The 17455-nt window shown below is 60.0% G+C and overlaps 1 protein-coding gene across 5 annotated transcripts in view; it reads left to right on the top strand.

The window, feature by feature from the left end:
* The first annotated feature begins 1620 nt into the window (after positions 1 to 1620).
* FMNL1 (formin like 1) overlaps positions 1621 to 17455 on the top strand; it is a 26854-nt gene continuing 11019 nt past the window's right edge. The window contains exons 1-8 of one of the 5 annotated variants that reach the window (XM_047757159.1): positions 1621 to 2061; positions 11466 to 11549; positions 13069 to 13182; positions 13954 to 14027; positions 14361 to 14444; positions 14785 to 14922; positions 15497 to 15514; positions 17079 to 17187. In XM_047757159.1, the coding sequence (XP_047613115.1) occupies positions 1933 to 2061; positions 11466 to 11549; positions 13069 to 13182; positions 13954 to 14027; positions 14361 to 14444; positions 14785 to 14922; positions 15497 to 15514; positions 17079 to 17187 (750 nt within the window). In that variant the 5' untranslated portion in view covers positions 1621 to 1932. The remainder of the gene's footprint in view (positions 2062 to 11465; positions 11550 to 13068; positions 13183 to 13953; positions 14028 to 14360; positions 14445 to 14784; positions 14923 to 15496; positions 15515 to 17078; positions 17188 to 17455) is intronic. The other 4 variants (XM_047757162.1, XM_047757158.1, XM_047757160.1 and 1 more) reach the window with 4 other exon arrangements.

Genomic DNA, 17455 nt, shown 5'->3' with positions numbered 1-17455 from the left:
AGTATCTTGCTGTGTCTTACCTTACGGGTCCCTGGTTGGGACACGGAATAAGTGATCACGTCTCTCGCCCACCAGAGGTGCTGGTGACCTTGGCAGAAGAAAGCTTAAATCAGGTGAGCCTGGGGGAGGGGGCTGGTTCATTCCAGGGCCTTCCTTAAGATTAGATAAACTTCCCAGCTCCTGCTTAAACTCCGGTCAGTGGTTCTGAATTTGAGAGTGAGGGTGGAAAGAAGAGAGGCTATTGGGGGGCGGACACTCATGGCCCTTGCCTGGCTTAGAGAAAAATCCAGGGCTTTGTCCTCCGTGCTTTGATAGTGCAAGGAAGGACCAGCTGGGGATCCCCACAAATTAAATGGGGAGTGGGAGGAGCAACGGAAAGAGAAAAGCCTCAAATTCAGGCTGGAGATTGTGTCTGGACTTGGGGTTCTGTACTCCCCCCTCCCCAATACTCTTTCATCCTCTGGTCCATCCTGAATGAACGGAAGGCCAGGACTGCAGCTCCACCGCAGTGTAGATTTCGGAGGTGGACAGCAAGGAGGCCTGTTCCAGACCTTTATTAGCTGTGTGCCCTTGGGCAAGTCATTTAGCCACTCTGAGCCTCAGTTTCCCCACCTCTAGAAGGAGATTATCAATACCTACCTTCCCTGGTCATTGTCAGGATGGATGAAAGAAGACCTCTGGAAGCATTTCTGTTATTGCCAGACATCAGAGGTTGTTATTCTCCAAGGTGAGCAATAGGCCACCTTAGGTCCCTGGAGGTGACAGCGTCAAGGAGATTTTTTTTTTCCCCTCCTTCTGCGGTGCCCGCTCCTTTCCCAGCGTGGATGCTGGCTTTAATCCTCCCGTTCCCCAGCCTCCGCGCTTCTCCTTGAGACCGCCTTGGTGGTACCCAGATTCTCACAGCCTGCCTTCTTCTTTGGGCGCCCCCATTCTAGAAGCACTGGGGATGCCCGCACAGGCGCAGAGTTGGTCCACAGTGAACCAGCTTGCTGGGGTCTCCGCTGGTCTGGATCTGCCCCCCCACCCGCCCTGCTTTGGGGTTCTTTTTTTGCAGATGGTTTCCTCTCGTCCTCAGCTCGGTTCTGGGCTAAACAGAGGAGGAGAGAAACAAGGGGTGGGGGGCCTGGAAGGGGGTTCCCACCCTCTCCGGCGGGAACCCGAGAGCGGGACGCAGCCCTTGGCGCCGCAACGCCGTACCGTCAGGGGTCTTCAAGCCGCGCTCAGCAGGTGCCGGCAGTCCTGGACTCCGAGGACTGCCCGCTCCGTCCCCCAGGCCGTGACCCCCTTCGCCCAGACCCCTCCAGTCCCCCGGCTCCGAGTGAGCGGGAGCCTGCGGTTCTAGGACCCGGAGGCGCCGCGGAGCGCGCCGCCGCCTCTGCCTCGCCTCGGTCGCTCCCGCTCCGGCAGGTGAAGCAGCGCCGGCCGCCCCCTCTGCGGCAGGTGAAGCGGGTCGGCAGCCCCCTCCTAGCCGCGCCATGGCTGCGGCGGACCCCCGGCCGGCGCCTGGCGCCCGCCCCCTCCCTCCAGCCCGCCCCCCTGGGGCAGGGCGCGTAGCAGCGGCGGCGGCGGCGAAATGCGGTTTGCGCGCACGGGGAGCGACAGCAGAAGTTAGAAGATCGCCGAGGGGGGAGCCCGCGCCGCAGCTTCCTGCCCCCGGCCCAGCCCTCTGGCCCCGGCGGCCTGCAGTCTGACTTCCTCCCCACCACCGCAGCTCGCCGCCCTGCTCCTCGGACGGGGCCGCCCCGATGGGACGCCGCGCCCCGGCCCCTGCGCGCCGCTGAGCCGAGAGCCCGTGTCGCCGAGCCCCAGCCGCCGCCGCCGCCGCGAGCCGCTGTCCGCCTCGCCCCCCAGGCCGGGAGCCTTCTCCGTCCTCCCCGGGGAAAGCTGGATTTCCGAGGCTGGAGGCGCCTGGCTGGCTGGGTGGGGACCACCATGGGCAACGCGGCCGGCAGTGCGGAGCAGCCCGCGAGCCCCGCCGCGCTGTCCCCCAAGCAGCCCGCGGCGCCCAAGCAGCCGATGCCCGCGGCTGGAGAGCTGGAAGAGAGGTTTAACCGGGTCCTGGTGAGTGTGACCCTCTGTGCGCGGGGCGCGGGAGAGGGGACAGCAGGGGCTCGGCACGCGTCCCCGCCCCCGGGGGCTCAGGTACCACTTGGAGATTGCTGGCGGCCCCTCCAGGGGGTGGGAGTGACTTAGCACTCTCCCCCCAAAACTTTCTTCTGCAATCGCCCAGTTTCCCTCCCCAGGGCCCCCCTCCCCCATCGCTTCTGGGTCTAAAGGTCTAAACAAAAATGTCCTGAGAGGAAGTTAGGAGTGGAGCACGCAGGGGGGTCCAGGGGCACCCCCTTCCCCATTGCACGCAGGCCCAGCCACTCCGTGCAGGTCTGGAGCATCTGCTGGTGTCTCAGGGTCAAAGACAGAGGGGTTAGTTGCGGTTTAACCACCTGGGAGCTGGAAACTGAGTAGAGGTGTTTGATCCTGATTTGCTGGGAGCTGGGTTGTCAGATCATGCACAGGGGCTGCCTGTGTTTCTCCCTCCCTGTCTGTGGGGGAGAGGTTGTCTGTGGGTCCTTAGCTTACCAATCCCTTCCTACCCATGGAGGGGTTAAGGTTAGGAAGGGCGGGGTCGGGGTGGGTTGGTCTGTCTGGCTTGGGGTGGAGCAAGAGTCTGGAAGCCCCTCTCCCGCTTAGTCACCTGCTCCAGGGGCTTGGGGGGCTTGGGGACTAGTTCTCTGGGGAGGAAGCCATCTGCTCAGGCTGAACCTGAAGGCGGTTCGGATGACTGGGGGCTCCAGAGCAAAGTCCAGGTTCCCTAAGACCTGGTGGAAGAAAGGGGAGGGGGGGCGCCGGGCGGAGAGAAGGGCCACTCCTTCTCACTTCCCTCTCCTTACCTCTACCCTGTCCCAGGCTCCCTAATCCTCTAACTAATTACCTGGTGGCCTATCTGCTGTCAGCTCTCTTGCCAGACCCTGGGTGACAGGCACATAAGGCTGTGCCTTTTCCCAGAGGCCCTTCCAAGTCTGAGCAGGCTGGCACCGCAGGTCTGAGGGTGGGGGCCCAAGGGCGGCGCAGGCAGCAGAGCCACGCAGGCCCGTGGCAGTGCTCGGTTCTTCGTCTCCTCCACCTCCGTGACATCATTTCCCCTCCCCTGGCCAGCCATGAGGCCATACTTGCCAGATCCTCTGCCTGGCCCCTCCTCACAGTTCCTGGAAATCCTGGCCGTGGCCCCCTCCCTGGAGGAAGGCTTGGAGGAGCCATGGGGTTGGTGGGTCCGATCCATCCACGCGAAGGCACCTTGCTTGCTTAGGGGAAAGGAAGGGACCCCGGGGGACACCTCACACCAGGCGAGGCCCTGAATAACCCATCTCTCCACCTGCTTCCCTTTCCCCAAAGCCATGGCTTGATGAAGCTGAGCTGAGCGGAGCAGATGGGGGAGGGGGGAGAACGAGGAGAGATGGTCTCTGGGGGGCGTCTGGGGAGCCTGAGTGGGTGGTGGATCCCTGGACCCCAGTCAGCCTGACTGGGGAGACACCAGTCTGTCTTCTCCCTTCAGTGCGTGTCTGCGGCTGGCGGGGCCAGGCTCGCAGGGTGAGGTCCAGACCCCATTCCGTTCTCGGTTACGCACACTCTTATGGGGAGGAGCTGTGTGAATAATTCAGACCCACTGGAAAACCCAAAAGTCCAGCGATGAGGTTCTGATGCCCGTGTGGGACTTGACTGCCCTGCTTGCCTTTTTTTTTTGGCTTTATCTCTCATTGGCTGAGCCTGACACGAAATGCCACTAGGAGTCCCCGAGAACCTGGGTGTGGAGGGTGGAGGCTCTGGTGGAGAACGTGGTGGTGGTTGGGTAGAAATCGAGGGCAGCAGCGCCCACTGGGGCTCACCCCTCCCAAACACCAGGAACCCCAGTGTGTTTACACTTCCCCCTTCTTCCTGGGGAAGGATCACCCCGTCCAGTGTCTCTTATGGGCGGGAGGTCACTTGGCTAGGAACCTGGCTCCCCGCCTCGCTCCTCACCAGCGGAGGCATGAGCTGTGCCCTTGGCCCCTGCCTGAGGGGCTCCAGATTTGGCTAAACCTACAGGCCCAGCACAGGGGAGTACGGGGTGTGCCTGCATGTGGGCACTGCATCCTCAGTCAGTGCCTAAGAGGAAAAGAACCTGATTGCTGAGTGGTGGGCCTGCCAGTGCTGGGGGTCCCCCAGTCTGGGTGGGAGAAGCACAGCCTTCTCCCTGGGATCTAGGCATTTGGCCCCAGGGAACCTCTTTCTTTCACTGAAGCCCAGCCCTTTTATCCCAGCTGGGGAGTTGGATGCTGAAATCTCAAGCCACTCCTCGCTCTGGGCTGTGGGATCACTCTTGTGGCTGATGGGTACCCCGACCAAGGCCCACAGCCAGACAGGAGATGAGGCTATGTGTTTTCCCTTTCCTGGTGGGCAGCCTTTTTCCCCCTCATGAGTGGGTGGTGGGCGCTACTTGCCCAAGGAGCGTGTGAGGGAGAGGGGTGCCCCTGCTTCAAATGGGGGCGGGGAGAAAGAGCGGGTTGAGCCAGGGTTTCCGCCTGCTGCCTTAGCAACAGTGGAGGAGTGATGGCTGCCCAGCCGGCGACGGGGGAAACCAGCCCGCCAAGTCCCGCGCTCGCCTCTCCTGCCCATGCTGAGGGCTGGGTGTCTTCCAGCCTCTTCAGGCCTTCCCCTGCAGGGGTCAGGGTGTCGGATGGCAGGGCACTCTTTCCAGGCCTGCCAGAAGTGCCAGGCTTATTGCCTGGCACAGGACACGCCTGATCTGTCTGGGTGGGCAGGAGCCTGTTATTGGGGGCAAAGGGATCAGGGACGGTGGGTGAAGTTGTGCGTGAGGCCAGCATCCAAGAGGAGGCTGGACCACGTGGACGGGAATATACCTGATGGGGCTTAGGACACTAGGGTGCCCTTAGTGTGTACCCAGGTTCTGGGCACTTGTCCAGGCTGTGTAGGGAGATCAGGACAGTCCCGAGCAAAGTATGGATGCTGGGAGGCTTGCTTTTAACTAGACCCTCTTCTCTTTTTTCTTTCTTTTTTTTTTTTTTTTGTCTTTTTAGGGCCATACTGCAGCATATGGAGGTTCCCAGGCTAGGGGTCGAAATGGAGCTGTAGCCACCGGCCTACACCACAGCCATAGCAACATGGGATCCGAGCCGCGTCTGCAACCTACACCACAGCTCACGGCAATGCCGGATCCTTAACCCATGGAGCGAGGCCAGGGATTGAACCGGCAACCTCATGGTTCCTAGTTGGGTTCGTTAACCACTGAGCCACGACAGGAACTCCTAGACACCCTTCTCCTTGACCAGCTCCATCCCCTGGGGTGGAGCCGATGACGTTTGGAGCATGGAGCTCTGGGGTCACTCAGGCCCTGTGCCTTCCATCTCCGGGGTCTCCCATGGAGCATCACAATGGGGTTGTGGCCATGTGGGCAGAGGCTGGGCTGGGCAGAGGCGGTGAGGCACCATTCCCACAGGCAGGGCTGGCACCTGCTGCCCCTGGAAACCCAGGGATGTGGTCGGCATGATTCACAGTGACATCTGGGGCTAGTTGGCACAGAGCTGGGTTGAGATGGGCAGGAACAGGTGGGGCTGCTCTGGGGGCCACCTCTGCATTTTCCCTGGGAACAGGGGGCCCTGGACGGTGGCTCAGGCAGGCCTCCCTGCCTCTGAGAGGGACAGGGGTTACCCCTGGGAAAGGCGGAGTAGTCTCCTGGGCTTCGGGGTCGCGAAGTTTGGCCGTTGAGTTTTGTCTTTGCCTCTTACTACCTGTGTGACCTTGGGCAAGTTACCTACCCTCTCTGAGCTTCGGTTTCCCTCGTGGGTAACAAGATAATAGCAATGGCAGGTGCCAGCCTGCTAGAATTGTTGAAGGGATTACATAGAGTCGAGGGCATTCTGTGGGGTGCTTCGTGCCGTGCCCGACACAGCAAGTGCTCAGTCCGCTCTGCGCTGAGCTGCGAGGGTGGGAGCGCTGTTGGAGCTGATGGCGCCTCTTCAGCTGGGACCTCTTCCTTCCAGGCGAAGGATCCCAGGCCCCACCTCTGCCCTTCCCCCCCACCCCCGTTTTCCGAGACCCGCCAAGGGTGCCCTCCAGCGATCACAGGCCGGACTGCCCTCCCTGCCATCACGCAGGTCAGCCCACAGTGGGGCCTGGATGAAAACTGCCTGGTGGCCGGAAACCACGGGAGGGAGGGCCCACCTCTCCTGGAGGGTGGGGCAGCCGTGGTGCTAACGGTAGCTGTGGGCACAGGGGGAGGGGGGAGGGCGGCCTCCACTTCCCTCTGAGAGAGGGTGTGCTGGGGAGGGGGGGTTCCCCTGTGAGTAAGAGCTCGGTGTGGGCAACAACAGGAAACGTAGGGTGCTGGGTGGCAGGAAATGGGGCTGGCTGTTCCTGGTTCCTCCGACCGGGGACCAGGGCCAGGCTGTCTGCAGAAGACCCCCCCCGGGGAGGCCAGCACCCACATTTCTCATGGCTCTGAGTGCTTCTTCTTCCTTCTCAGATGAAAACAGTCTGCTCGCCAGCTTGCCAGCAGGGTCACCTTGGGCAAGCGTCTTCATCGCTTATGCCTCAGTTTCCCATTTGTGAAGTGGGGGTTTTTAATAGTACCTGCTTTGTGGTCTCGTTGTTGAGGTTTAAATGAGTGACTAGATGTTTAAATGAGTGAATTAAAAAAAAAAAAGGAGTGAAGGGGGTGAATGAATGCACTTTGAAGAGCACCCAGCACAGAGTGAATGTTTGGGGACTATTTACTGTCGTTGCTGTTATTCTCCTACCAGCCTGGATTATAAGCGCAGGGCCTGCTGTCCTGGATCCTACCCTGCTTGCCCTTGTCCCTGCCGTGGGGACCCTTCAACACTGATGGGAGAAGCTGTTAGCTGTTTGGGGTTCTTGCTACCTGATCCTAGGGTCAGGCTACCTGCCTCCTGCCCCCAAGCCTGGGATTGCTTATAAGAGCCCTAGAAAATCTATATGCTGGAATTTTAAAAAGTGGATAAAATTGATTGTTTTTGGAAATGCGCTGAGAGCTCGAAAACCAAGGTTGAGGCCATGTAGAGGTGGCTGGGGGAGAGGGATGGGGAAGTAGGAGCGAGGGGACAGAGCCGGCTTCTGGGTCCATCAGGCTGGGCAACCTCTTGGGGCTGGTCCAAGGCTGGGCTTCCTGGGGCTCAAGGGCATCCTGGGGCTTGAAGGGCTGGGCTTTCTAGGGAGAGGATGGGCAGGTGGGATGGTCTCAGCTCAAACCGAAAGTGAAACTGAAGGGTGTGGCCATGTCCAGCTGTAGATGGAGCCCCTTCAGTCTCCAGGAACACCTGCCCAGATGTCAGCATGGGGAGGGGGGTGGCTTGCAAAGGGCTGCTCTTGGGTGTGCAAGGTGGGAGGCCCCTGTGATGCCGGGTGCAGGGGGGAGGGGGGACAGGGAAGGAGGAGAATGATCCCCACGCGGGGAGGCGGCTCCTTTTCTTGGCCACACCCTGAGACATGAATCCTGTCTCCCTCTTCTCAGGCCTGAAGGGCCTCAGGGAGAGGGGGCTGGGAGGTCAGTCCATGTTTGGCTGAGCTTTGGAGACAGGTCTGCTTTATCTGGATGTTTTCACACCCCTCACTTTGGGGTCTACCATGGATTTTTCCAACCCCCAAACCTGTGAAATGCCTTTTCATAGTGTTATATCCCTGAAGTGGTTTTTGGTTTTTGTTTTCATTTTTTTGGCTGCCCTGGGGCATATGGAGTTCCCGGGCCAGCGATCAAATCTGAGATGTAGTTGCAATCTACACCGCAGCTGTGGCAATGCTGGATCCTTAACTCACTGTGCCGGGCCTGGGGATTGAACCTTCGTCCAGTGCTCCCAAGATGCCACTGATTCCGTTGTGCCACAGCAGGAACTCCCTGAAGAGTATTATTAATCACATCGGAATACAGCTTCTTGGAGTTCCCGTGTGGCTCAGCAGTAACGAACCCGACTAGTCTCCATTGAGAATGCTGGTTTGATACCTGGCTCTGCTCAGTGGGTTAAGAAGCCGCAGTTGCTGTGGCTGTGGCGTAGGCCGGCAGCGGCAGCTCTGATTCAGCCCCTACCCTGGGAACTTCCACATACCGTGGGCGAGGCCCTAAAAAGAAAAGAGAAGAAAAAAAAAAGAATACAGCTTCTCAATGGGAATTCCCAGGAGCTCTGTGAGTGAGTCTCTGAGGCCGGAGGGAAGTGTACCCATTTTATGGAGGAGGAAGGTGAGGTTTTAGGAGGCAAAGGGGCAGTCAGGCTGGATGGGCCCAGGGCCTGGGTCCCCCGACTCCAGCTCACGTTCCCCCCATCAGAGCTGCCCCTCCGCTCACAGGAGGCAGGTACTCCCCCCTGCACACACCTGGACTTCCCTGTCCTTTTCTGTCCCCTTTGGGTGCTAAGCCCTCATCAGCCAACCTCCGGATTGTCTTCCAGCCCCCAGCCCCGTGGTGCTGCCTCCTTGCTGGGGACCCTGAGTCTGGGGGTCTGTCGCTATTTCCAGGATGGCCTCTTCCCCTCTCCAAGTGAATGGCATCCGCTGGCCCCTCTCCTGCTCCCTAGGGTACCCATCTCCTCGGTGGGCACAGCCGAAGAGCAGCTGCTAATTAGTGCTCAGCGCCGTCAGAGCTATTTCTGATTTCCGAGCCTAAATTTAGCCCGTCTGGCAGGCTGGCATGCAGGCCCGGGGGCCTGAGGACGCCCAGGTGGGGAAGGGGCCAAGGGGCGCCCTGCCCTCCACCGCTGTTGGGACAGGTGCGCTCCCCCCCAAAGAGACCTCCCCCTCCCCAGTAACAAGCAGGGCGCTGAACCGGAGGAGTGGTCCAGGGCGCTGGTCCAGAGTCAGCTCAGGGCTCAAAGCCAGCCCGGCTCCCCTCTTCCTGGCTTGGTAACCTTGGGCAGGTCACTCAACTATTCTGTGCCTGCACCTGTGAGATGGGACTAACGGTGCCAGGAATGGCGGTAAGGCTGGGAGGCTGTCATCTGTGAGCAGGGCTCAGAGCAGTGCCCGGCGCAGTAAGCATCCAGGCAAAGCTGGCACCAAAGCTGGTCGGTCATTATTATGATTAGTTGCTGCCTCTAGAAGCGCCACGGGGGCTATTCCGAGAGCCAACAAGTCCCCTGGGGTGGGCGAGGGCCCCGGAAGACCCACATCGTCGAAGACCCACATCAGGAAGCGGCTCAGAGGCCGCGGCTCGTCCATGCCCCCCACTCCCCTGCGCCTGCCTGCGCCCGCCACCGTCTCCCTCCTCCATTCTGGACAGCGGTGCAGTTTCCCTGGCGGCGCCTGCCTTCTCTCTCTGCTTCCTCCTTTCCCCTTGGCCTTGGCGCTCCCACTCCGGGCCTGCCCCACCCTGGGTCTCTGCGGGGGTGGGGATGGATCAGGAGGGACCTGGGAGAAAGGGAGACGGACTCCAGGGAGGCCTCCCTGGCCAAGGAGGACCCGCCCCTGGGCTCCAGGGCCCCTTCCCCTCGCTGCCCCTTCTCGGTGGCAGGGACTGTCCTGGCTGATGGCGGGCTGGGGACTGGGGGAGGGCGGCAGAGGAGACTGCAGCGGTGGCGGTTTCCTCAGTCCTGGCTCCGCTTTCGCAACGGGGGTGAGGAATGACGTAGCCCCATCCCCAGCCAGCCTGGGGGGGCGGGGCTGCCGGTGGATGGGCCTCTTCACCTCTCAAGTGGGGCCCTGGCCGGAAAGCCTGGGCAAGGAGGGGCCGAAGGCACCCAGCTTCCTGTTGTCTGGGGCTGACCTAAAGCAGTGATTTTGGGGGTGAGGTCTGGCCAGAGCCCCAGAATTAGGCCCAGCACCCCTGAGAGGAAGCTGGCTGAGAAGCCTTATGTGGGTGTGGCCCCTTCTCTGCTCCAGCTGTAGCCTCCTCTCAGGGCCATGTGACTGAGGATGTGCCTTCTGAGCCATCAGAGCTGGGGGCAGGGGCCTCCTCCACCCTGGGCTGGGGCTCCCTGAGCCTCGTACACCCCTAGGGAGGACTGAGCCCCTTGAGGGTGCCTTTTGCGGCCTGACACCTAGTAGAGCCTCACTAAACCTGGGGTTTACTGAGTTGGGGTTTCTGGCATCATTTTCCTGGGTCTGTTAGGGAGACACGCCAGGTCCTGGGGGTCCAGGGAGACCCTGGTGCTGGTGGCACCTGGTGATTCCCGGTGGGACCCTACACCTGCCCTCTGGGGTAGAAGCTTGGCAGGCACACTGCACCCTTGTCCTCTGTGGCTGGGGGAGGAGGACCCAGGCAGAGCAATGCTGACCCTTCTTAGCTCTTGAGGGGAGTCCCAGCCTGGGCCACCAGCACCACAGATCCAGCGTGCTGGTTGCCCTCCCTAGTTCCTGTGACAGGGCAACCGTCCCTGGGAATCCCCGTGGCCCCTGCAGCTGCAAGGCACCTGCTTGGAACTCCCTGCACATCTGCCCTCATCTCCCTCACCTTGTCCCCAGCTCCCTCCTTCCCTAAGTGATGAAGTGGGAGAGGGCTGGTGTCCTTGCCAGAGGCTCTGGGGTGAAGTTCTCAAGACACCTGTGCTGGGAGTTCCAGTTGTGGTGCAGTGGTTAACGAATCTGACTAGCATCCAGGAGGATGCTGGTTCCATCCCTGGCCTCACTCAGTGGGTTAAGGATCCGGTGTTGCCGTGAGCTGTGGTATAGGTCGCAGACGTGGTTGAGATCCCATGTTGCTGTGGCTGGCTGGTCCATGCCTGGCCGTACCTGGGCCTGGCTGAGATGGCTCCCTGTTAGCTTCCCACCCACGTGGCAGAAGAGGTGATACCCCCTTATCTATCGCTCACAGGGAAATGAGCCTGGGCGTGCCTGAGGTCCCAGGAAGTTAGGCTGAGAGCCCATGCTCTCTGCCTCCATGCCAGGTGTGCTGCGGGACTGTGGGGGGTGACAGCTCAGGTCCTGGAGTCAGGCAGAGTCGAAAGATTCAAATCCCAGTGTCAGGAGTTCCTGCTGTGGCTCAGCGGTGATGAACCTGACTGGTATCCGTGGCCTCGGGTTCGATCCTCAACCCCTCGCTCGGTGGGTTAAGGATCTGGCGTTGCTTGAGCTGAGGTGTAGTTTGCAGATGCTGCTCGGATCTGGCATTGCTGTGGCTGTGGTGTAGGCCAGCAGCTGTAGCTCTGATTAGACCCCTAGCCTGGGAACCTCCATATGCCGCGGGTGCAGCCCTAAAAAAGCAAAAAGCAAAAAACAAAACAAAACAAAACAAAAAACAAATCCCAGTATTACTTTCTTCTTTTGGGCCTCTGGAAAGGTGCACCACTCCTGGGCCTTGGTGTTCTCAGTGGCTAATGATACTTATCCCCAGAGGTGCCATGGTGACGGGGACTCATATGTATGACAGCATCTCAGGGGGTGGCCTCTGGTGGGGACTCTGAAAATGCCTCCCGGCCCCTGGTGTTGAGGCCCCAGACTCAGTGGCTTTACCTTGTCATCTTCCTCCCCAGAACTGCATGAACTTGCCCCCAGACAAGGTCCAGCTGCTGAGCCAGTATGACAATGAGAAGAAGTGGGAGCTCATCTGTGACCAGGTGGGTACAGGCCCCTTCCATCACTGGGGTGCCCTGCCCTGGCCTGGTTGGGGCTGCCACAAGCCAAGACCCTGCCCAGAGGCCGGGTGCTGGTGGCATCTGCAGGACTCTGGAATCCCCCTCTCTGGGGCATGGGCCTCCCCAGGGTCCTTATGAGTCCTGAGCAGGGCTGGATCTGCCCTCTGAAGAGCTGGCAGGGCTGGTCCGGGGCACTGGCCAGTGCAGCTGGGGCTGTGTCCTCATCCTCCTTGCCGAGTGTCCTGGAGCAGCCTCTGTCAACTGTCCAGCTCTGGGCTGGGGAAGAGAAGGGGCAGCCCCAGGGTTGGACATCTTTGTTCCACCCCATGGCAGGTGGGGAAGATGGCCAGGAATCCCTGTCCTCCTTTGACCTTGGGTCCAGAGGAGCTGCAGACAACCAAACACCTCCCTAAGTGCCAGTTCCCCAGTGGCGAGTGGCGGAGCTGGGACTAGAACCCCTGTCTCCTGGTGCTCCGTTGGAGGCTTGGACTTGCCACCCCTGAAGCTCACTTGGCTGCCCCGCCCCACCTCCCCCAAGCTGTAGGGCTGCTGTCTGTGGTAGCAGGGAGGACCCCTTTTCCACCACTGGGGCAGAGTGGGGCCTGACTGTGTCAGCGATTCAGCCAGGGAGGGAGGCAGAGGGTGGGGAGTTGGGCAGAAGGGAGCCTCCCCTGGGAGCAAGGGCTGGGCCTTTGGCTCCTGCTAATGGACCAGAATAGGATGAGCTGTCGGGGCAGGGCTGGGGGAGAGGGTGGGGAGCAGCATTCAGAGGCTTAGGGGCTGTGGTAAGGGTCCCTGCCGCTTGCCTTGCATCTCAGGTTGGGGACTCAAAGGCCTGGGTGAAGTGGGAAGTTGAGGGAGGGGGTGGCTGGGCACATCTGAGAGGTCTGGGTTGGGCAGCGTGGGAGCTCCCTGGGTAGAGGGCCTTTGGTGTGGCCCCTGTCTGGTGTGTGAGTGGCTCCTGGAGCCCTGGGTGGGGCGGTGGAGTTAGGAGTTGTTTTGTTGAGCCCAGGACACAGCACACACGGGCACCTACCCGCACAGGTGGATGGGACCCCTGGGGTGGAGCCCTGGGGGAGGGCCCTCAGCTGGCCAGAAGCGGGGGCCCTTCTTAAGGCCCCTCCAGAGTGTTCTTCCTCCTTGGCCTTCCAGCTCCGGGCTTGGGCGTGGCCCAGAGAGGGCAGGTGTCGGGAAGGGTGCCACCTACCGGCCTGTCTGAGTCCTTGGGCCCAGAGCGGGGTGTGTGGTAGGACCGCCCCCTCCATGCTTCAGCCAGGCTGTTGTAGGCCTTGGCCTGGGAGGGGAGGGCGGGCCAGGCCTGGGCCTGGGGTCTTTTAGTGGATTGCCTGGGTTTATGCCTTTGGTATTCTGAGGGATCTTCAGGCCGCCTGGGACCTTGGGTCAGAGCTGAGAAAGGGCCTCTGGGACAAGAGCCGGCCCTCCGGCCTGGGGTCTCTGTACACCCTGCCGGTTCCCTGTACACCCCACTCCATCTCCCCAGGAGCGGTTTCAAGTCAAGAACCCCCCCGCAGCCTATATCCAGAAGCTGAAGAGCTACCTGGAAACTGGTGGGGTCAGCCGCAAGGTAGCAGCAGATTGGATGTCCAACCTGGGGGTATATGTCTCCCCCTTTTCTCTGTCCCTTTCCCTCTGCACTTGCAGCTGGAGTAACATGTGTCTAACTTTCCTGCAGGCTTGTGTGGCTACATATACGAGTGTGTGTGTGTATTTACAGGGGACCGAGAGCGCCCGGCACGCACTCTCACGGGGTCCTCTGCAGATTCTGTTTATGCTCAGATGCGTGCACTTGTGTGTGGTGTGTAGTGTGTGTGTGTGTGCACACTGTGTGCCCAGGCGTGGATGTGCGTGTGTGTTATGTGTGTCCTTTTGTGTCCACAGATAGATGTGTGTGTACCCTTGAGTCCACGTATGGGTGTGTGTGTGTGTGTCTACCCTGTGTGTCTGTGTATGGGTGTGTGAGTATCTGATGTTTGTGTACCCACAGTACTTGTGTATGGATGTGCATATGTGTGTGTGTGTGTAGCCAGGCTATTCATGTTTGAAGGGGTGTGTACCCTTTGTCCCCACGTATGGGTGTGGGTGTGCATGTGCGTGCGCTCTAGGTCTGTGTAGGAGGCCTCCTTCGCGTCTGCGCACGGCTATGCGGGGGTGCACCCTGTGGGTTTGTGGGGGGGGACATGTGTGTAGCCTGAGGATACTTATTCTGCCCGGCAGGTGTGTGGAGGAGGTGGGGGAGGCTGAGCGTGAAAGGCCAGTTGTGGGGGGAGGGTGGGCACTGCCGGCTGCTGCTTCAGGGCTTGTGGGGGGGGGCGGGTGCAGGAGGCCCTGGCTCTGCCCATCAGACTCCCCTGTTCTTGGCTCCCAGTTTAAGAGGCGAGTTCAGGAGTCCACCCAGGTGCTGCGGGAGCTGGAGATCTCCCTGAGGACCAACCACATTGGGTGAGCGAGGGCTCAGATTTCCCTGGGGAGGGAGAGGGCGGAGGAGGGCTCTGCCTCCAGGCAGCCCCTGGGGCTTCCCCTTGCTATCCGCCCCTGCCCCTCCTCCAGGATGGGGGTCCTCCTCTCCTGCCCACCCTCCGCCTGCCCATTGCGGGGTGGCTGGGCCGTGGGGCCTGCCTGAGTCCTCTAGCATCACCCCCTGGCGCCGCCGGGTCTTCTGAGGCGGGGGCTGGTTGCTGTCTTCCTGGGGAAGGGCATCCAGGGGCCCTGCTGTGCCTACTCTGGGCGGGCCCTCCTTCCCTGCCGGCCCTGACGGAGCCCTGTGCCCTGCAGGTGGGTGCAGGAGTTCCTCAACGAGGAGAACCGTGGCCTGGATGTGCTGCTCGAGTACCTGGCCTTTGCTCAGTGCTCCGTCACGTAAGCCCCGGCCCCAGCGCTCTGCCTTCCCCCGCCTCACCCACTCCTCTGGCCACTTACAAGCAGCGCAGCCCGGGCCCGCCCTGGAGCCCTGCAGGTGGCCTGAGTGAGGTGCCTTCCTGACCGCCTGCCAGGGACAAGGAGGGATGTGGCCTTCTGTGGCCAGCTGGGACGTGCGTGGCTCACCATTCCCTTTTTCCTGCTGTGCCCAGCCCAGTGCCAAGGACACAGCCTCCTCCTACCACCTCCAGCCTCTCCTGCAGATCTGTCTCCCCTCTCTTCCCCTCCCCCTTTAAATGCCCTGCGGTGTCGGCCTCCATTCCCACTGTAACCCCGGCAGGTATGACATGGAAAGCACGGACAATGGGGCCCCGGGCTCCGAGAAGAGCAAGCCACTGGAGCAGTCGGTGGAAGATCTCAGCAAGGGTCCGCCCTCATCCTTGGCAGCGCAGCCCAAGAGTCGCCACCTGACCATCAAGTATGTGGGCCCCATGGAGGGGCGGCGGGTTAGCAGGGTGAATGAATTTAACCCTGGACTGCTGTACCCAGCCTGCTTCACCTGGGCTCTGGGCGTGGTGGGAGGGGTAGCCTGGCATCAGGGACAGAGAAAGGGCCTTACACAGAGCTCAGGAGGTGGGTATTAAGATGCCTCTGCAGAGTTCCTGTTGTAGCTCAGCAGTAACGAACACAACTAGCATCCATAACGATGCGGGTTCGATCCCTGGCCCTGCTCAGTGGGTTGGGTTAATGATCCGGCGTTGCTGTGAGCTATGGTGTGTGTTGCAGATATGGCTCGGATCTGGTGTTGCTGTGGGTGTGGCGTAGGCCAGCAGCTGCAGCTCCAATTTGACCCCTACCCTGGGTACTGGGTACTTCTATATGCTGCAGGTGCGGCCCTAAAAAGAAAAAAAGAAAAAAAAGGCTTGGGGGTGGGTACCTAGAGGCTGGAATCTGGGGTGAGGGTGTGTTCTGGGATAAGGAGAGGGTTTCTGGGTTGGTGGGACCTCTCTTGTATCCATCTAACCCCCTGTTTTCTCCCATGCGGCCTCCAGGTGCCCCCCTTCTCCCCGGTATGTAGTGGCCTGGGGGCAGGTGCATGCCTGGTTGGCTTCCAGGGTGGTGGTGGGGTTGGCTGAGGTGTTCAACTCAGGGGACACCCCTGGATTCAGCTGCTTTGGATAGGTCAGCCCACCCTAACTTCAGGCATCCTGCTGGGAGGTGGGGAGAGGGAAGGAGATGGCCCTGGAGCCTCATGTGGACCCCTAGCTTCTTCCCTTCCTACTCTGGGTCTAGGGAACCAGCTTCAAATTAAGCCCCAAACTCTCACATTATACTTCTTTGTCCATTCATTCATTCAACAAACACTTTTTTAGCATTTACTATGTACCAGGCATGATGGTAGGGTGCTCAGGAGACAGATTACTCTGCCCTTGGGAGCCTTCCGTCTAGTAGGGGACAGTGTAAGACAGGCTGTCATGGAGGCATGGCTGGGAGTTCTGAGAAGGGAGGTGGCCACTGCCTGGGGGCATCGAGCAGGTTTCCCAGAAGAGATGACCCACTGGAACTGTCTCTTGCAGATGGATACAGGCTTTTCAGGCAGTGGTGGGGACATGGAAGGGCATTCCAGGCAGAAGGAACAGCATGAGCAAAGACTCAGAGGCCTATTTGAGCAATGATGGGGAATTGGGAGGCAGAGGGAGGAGTAGGGGCTCCCAGTGCTATTGGAAATGTGACAGAATTGCCCAGAGGACCTGATGTGGAAGTGTCAACAGGTGGTTCTGAGGCAGCTAGAAAAAAAATCACGCATCTTTTAGCAAAGAATTAGCGAGAGCATTCATTTAGCACTTACTATATGCCAGGCACTGTTCGAAGCTCATTTCATAGTTCTAACAACCCTATCAGGAAGGTATTTTATTACCATTCCTATTTTACAAAAGAGGAAACTGAGGCACGGGAGATTAAGCCACTTGCCTAGTAAGTGGTGAGTTGGGATTGGACCTAAGGCAGTCCGAATTCTCAAAATGGGAGACAGGGAGTTCCCGTGGTGGCACAGCGGTAACGAACCTGACTAGTATCCATGAGGAGACGGGTTCAATCCCTGGCCTTGCTCAGTGGATTAAGGATCTGGCATTGCCGTGAGGCTCAGATCTGGCATTGCTGTGACTGTGGTGTAGGCTGGCAGCTGCGGCTCTGATTGGACCCCTAGCCTGGGAACTTCAATATGCCGCAGGTGTGGCCCTAAAGGAAAAAAAAAGTCAAAATGGGAGATAAACCCATGTGGCAGTGAGCGCCACCTTGTGGAGAGCACTTGTGGTGTTTTATAAGCTGTGGCAGTTTTTTCCCCTGTTAAGTTCTCCGTCCCCACAGTGCAGCAACCGTTTTTGATGCCAAGTTGCTGTTAGGGATCTTAGTTTCCTTGACTCCCTATCCTTCGCCTCCCTCTGAAATGCCAGGCCCCAAACCCTAAGGACTGAGGCAGACCCCCTGTCCTCAGCTGGCCTTTTTGCTCGGGTGGATGGGAAGCAGAAGTTTCCAGATGTGTCCCCTCTTACTCTGGAGGCCATCTGAGTGGTAGGGGGAACAGGAAGCGGGGTGTGGGCTCTGACCCCTGCTCCCTCCTCCCCACCCGCTTAGGCTGACCCCGGCCCACAGCAGGAAGGCTCTGCGGAATTCCCGCATCGTCAGCCAGAAGGATGATGTCCATGTCTGCATCATGTGCCTGCGTGCCATCATGAACTACCAGGTGGGTCAGTGGGCCTGGGGCATTTGGGGACCCAGGGAGCTGCTCCTGTCCAGCCTGGGGTTGCTTGAGCTGCTGAGGTTCTGGGATCAGCTGTCCCCCCACCCGATCCCCACTGGAGAACTCTGGGGATCTGGGCTGTTAGTGCAGGGTCTTGAATGATGAGTCTTAAGGGGAAGCCCAGATTTCTGCCCCCTCCTGGTGGGGTCCCCTAGAGTACCCTGTACTTGGCTGAGGGGCACGCACATGTCCCACATGGGGACTTAGGCAC

The sequence above is a fragment of the Phacochoerus africanus genome, chromosome 14 (genome assembly GCF_016906955.1).
Source record: "Phacochoerus africanus isolate WHEZ1 chromosome 14, ROS_Pafr_v1, whole genome shotgun sequence".
Lineage (NCBI taxonomy): Eukaryota > Metazoa > Chordata > Mammalia > Artiodactyla > Suidae > Phacochoerus > Phacochoerus africanus.
Note: the sequence above shows the minus strand (reverse complement) of the source record. Positions and strands in the feature narration are given on the sequence as shown.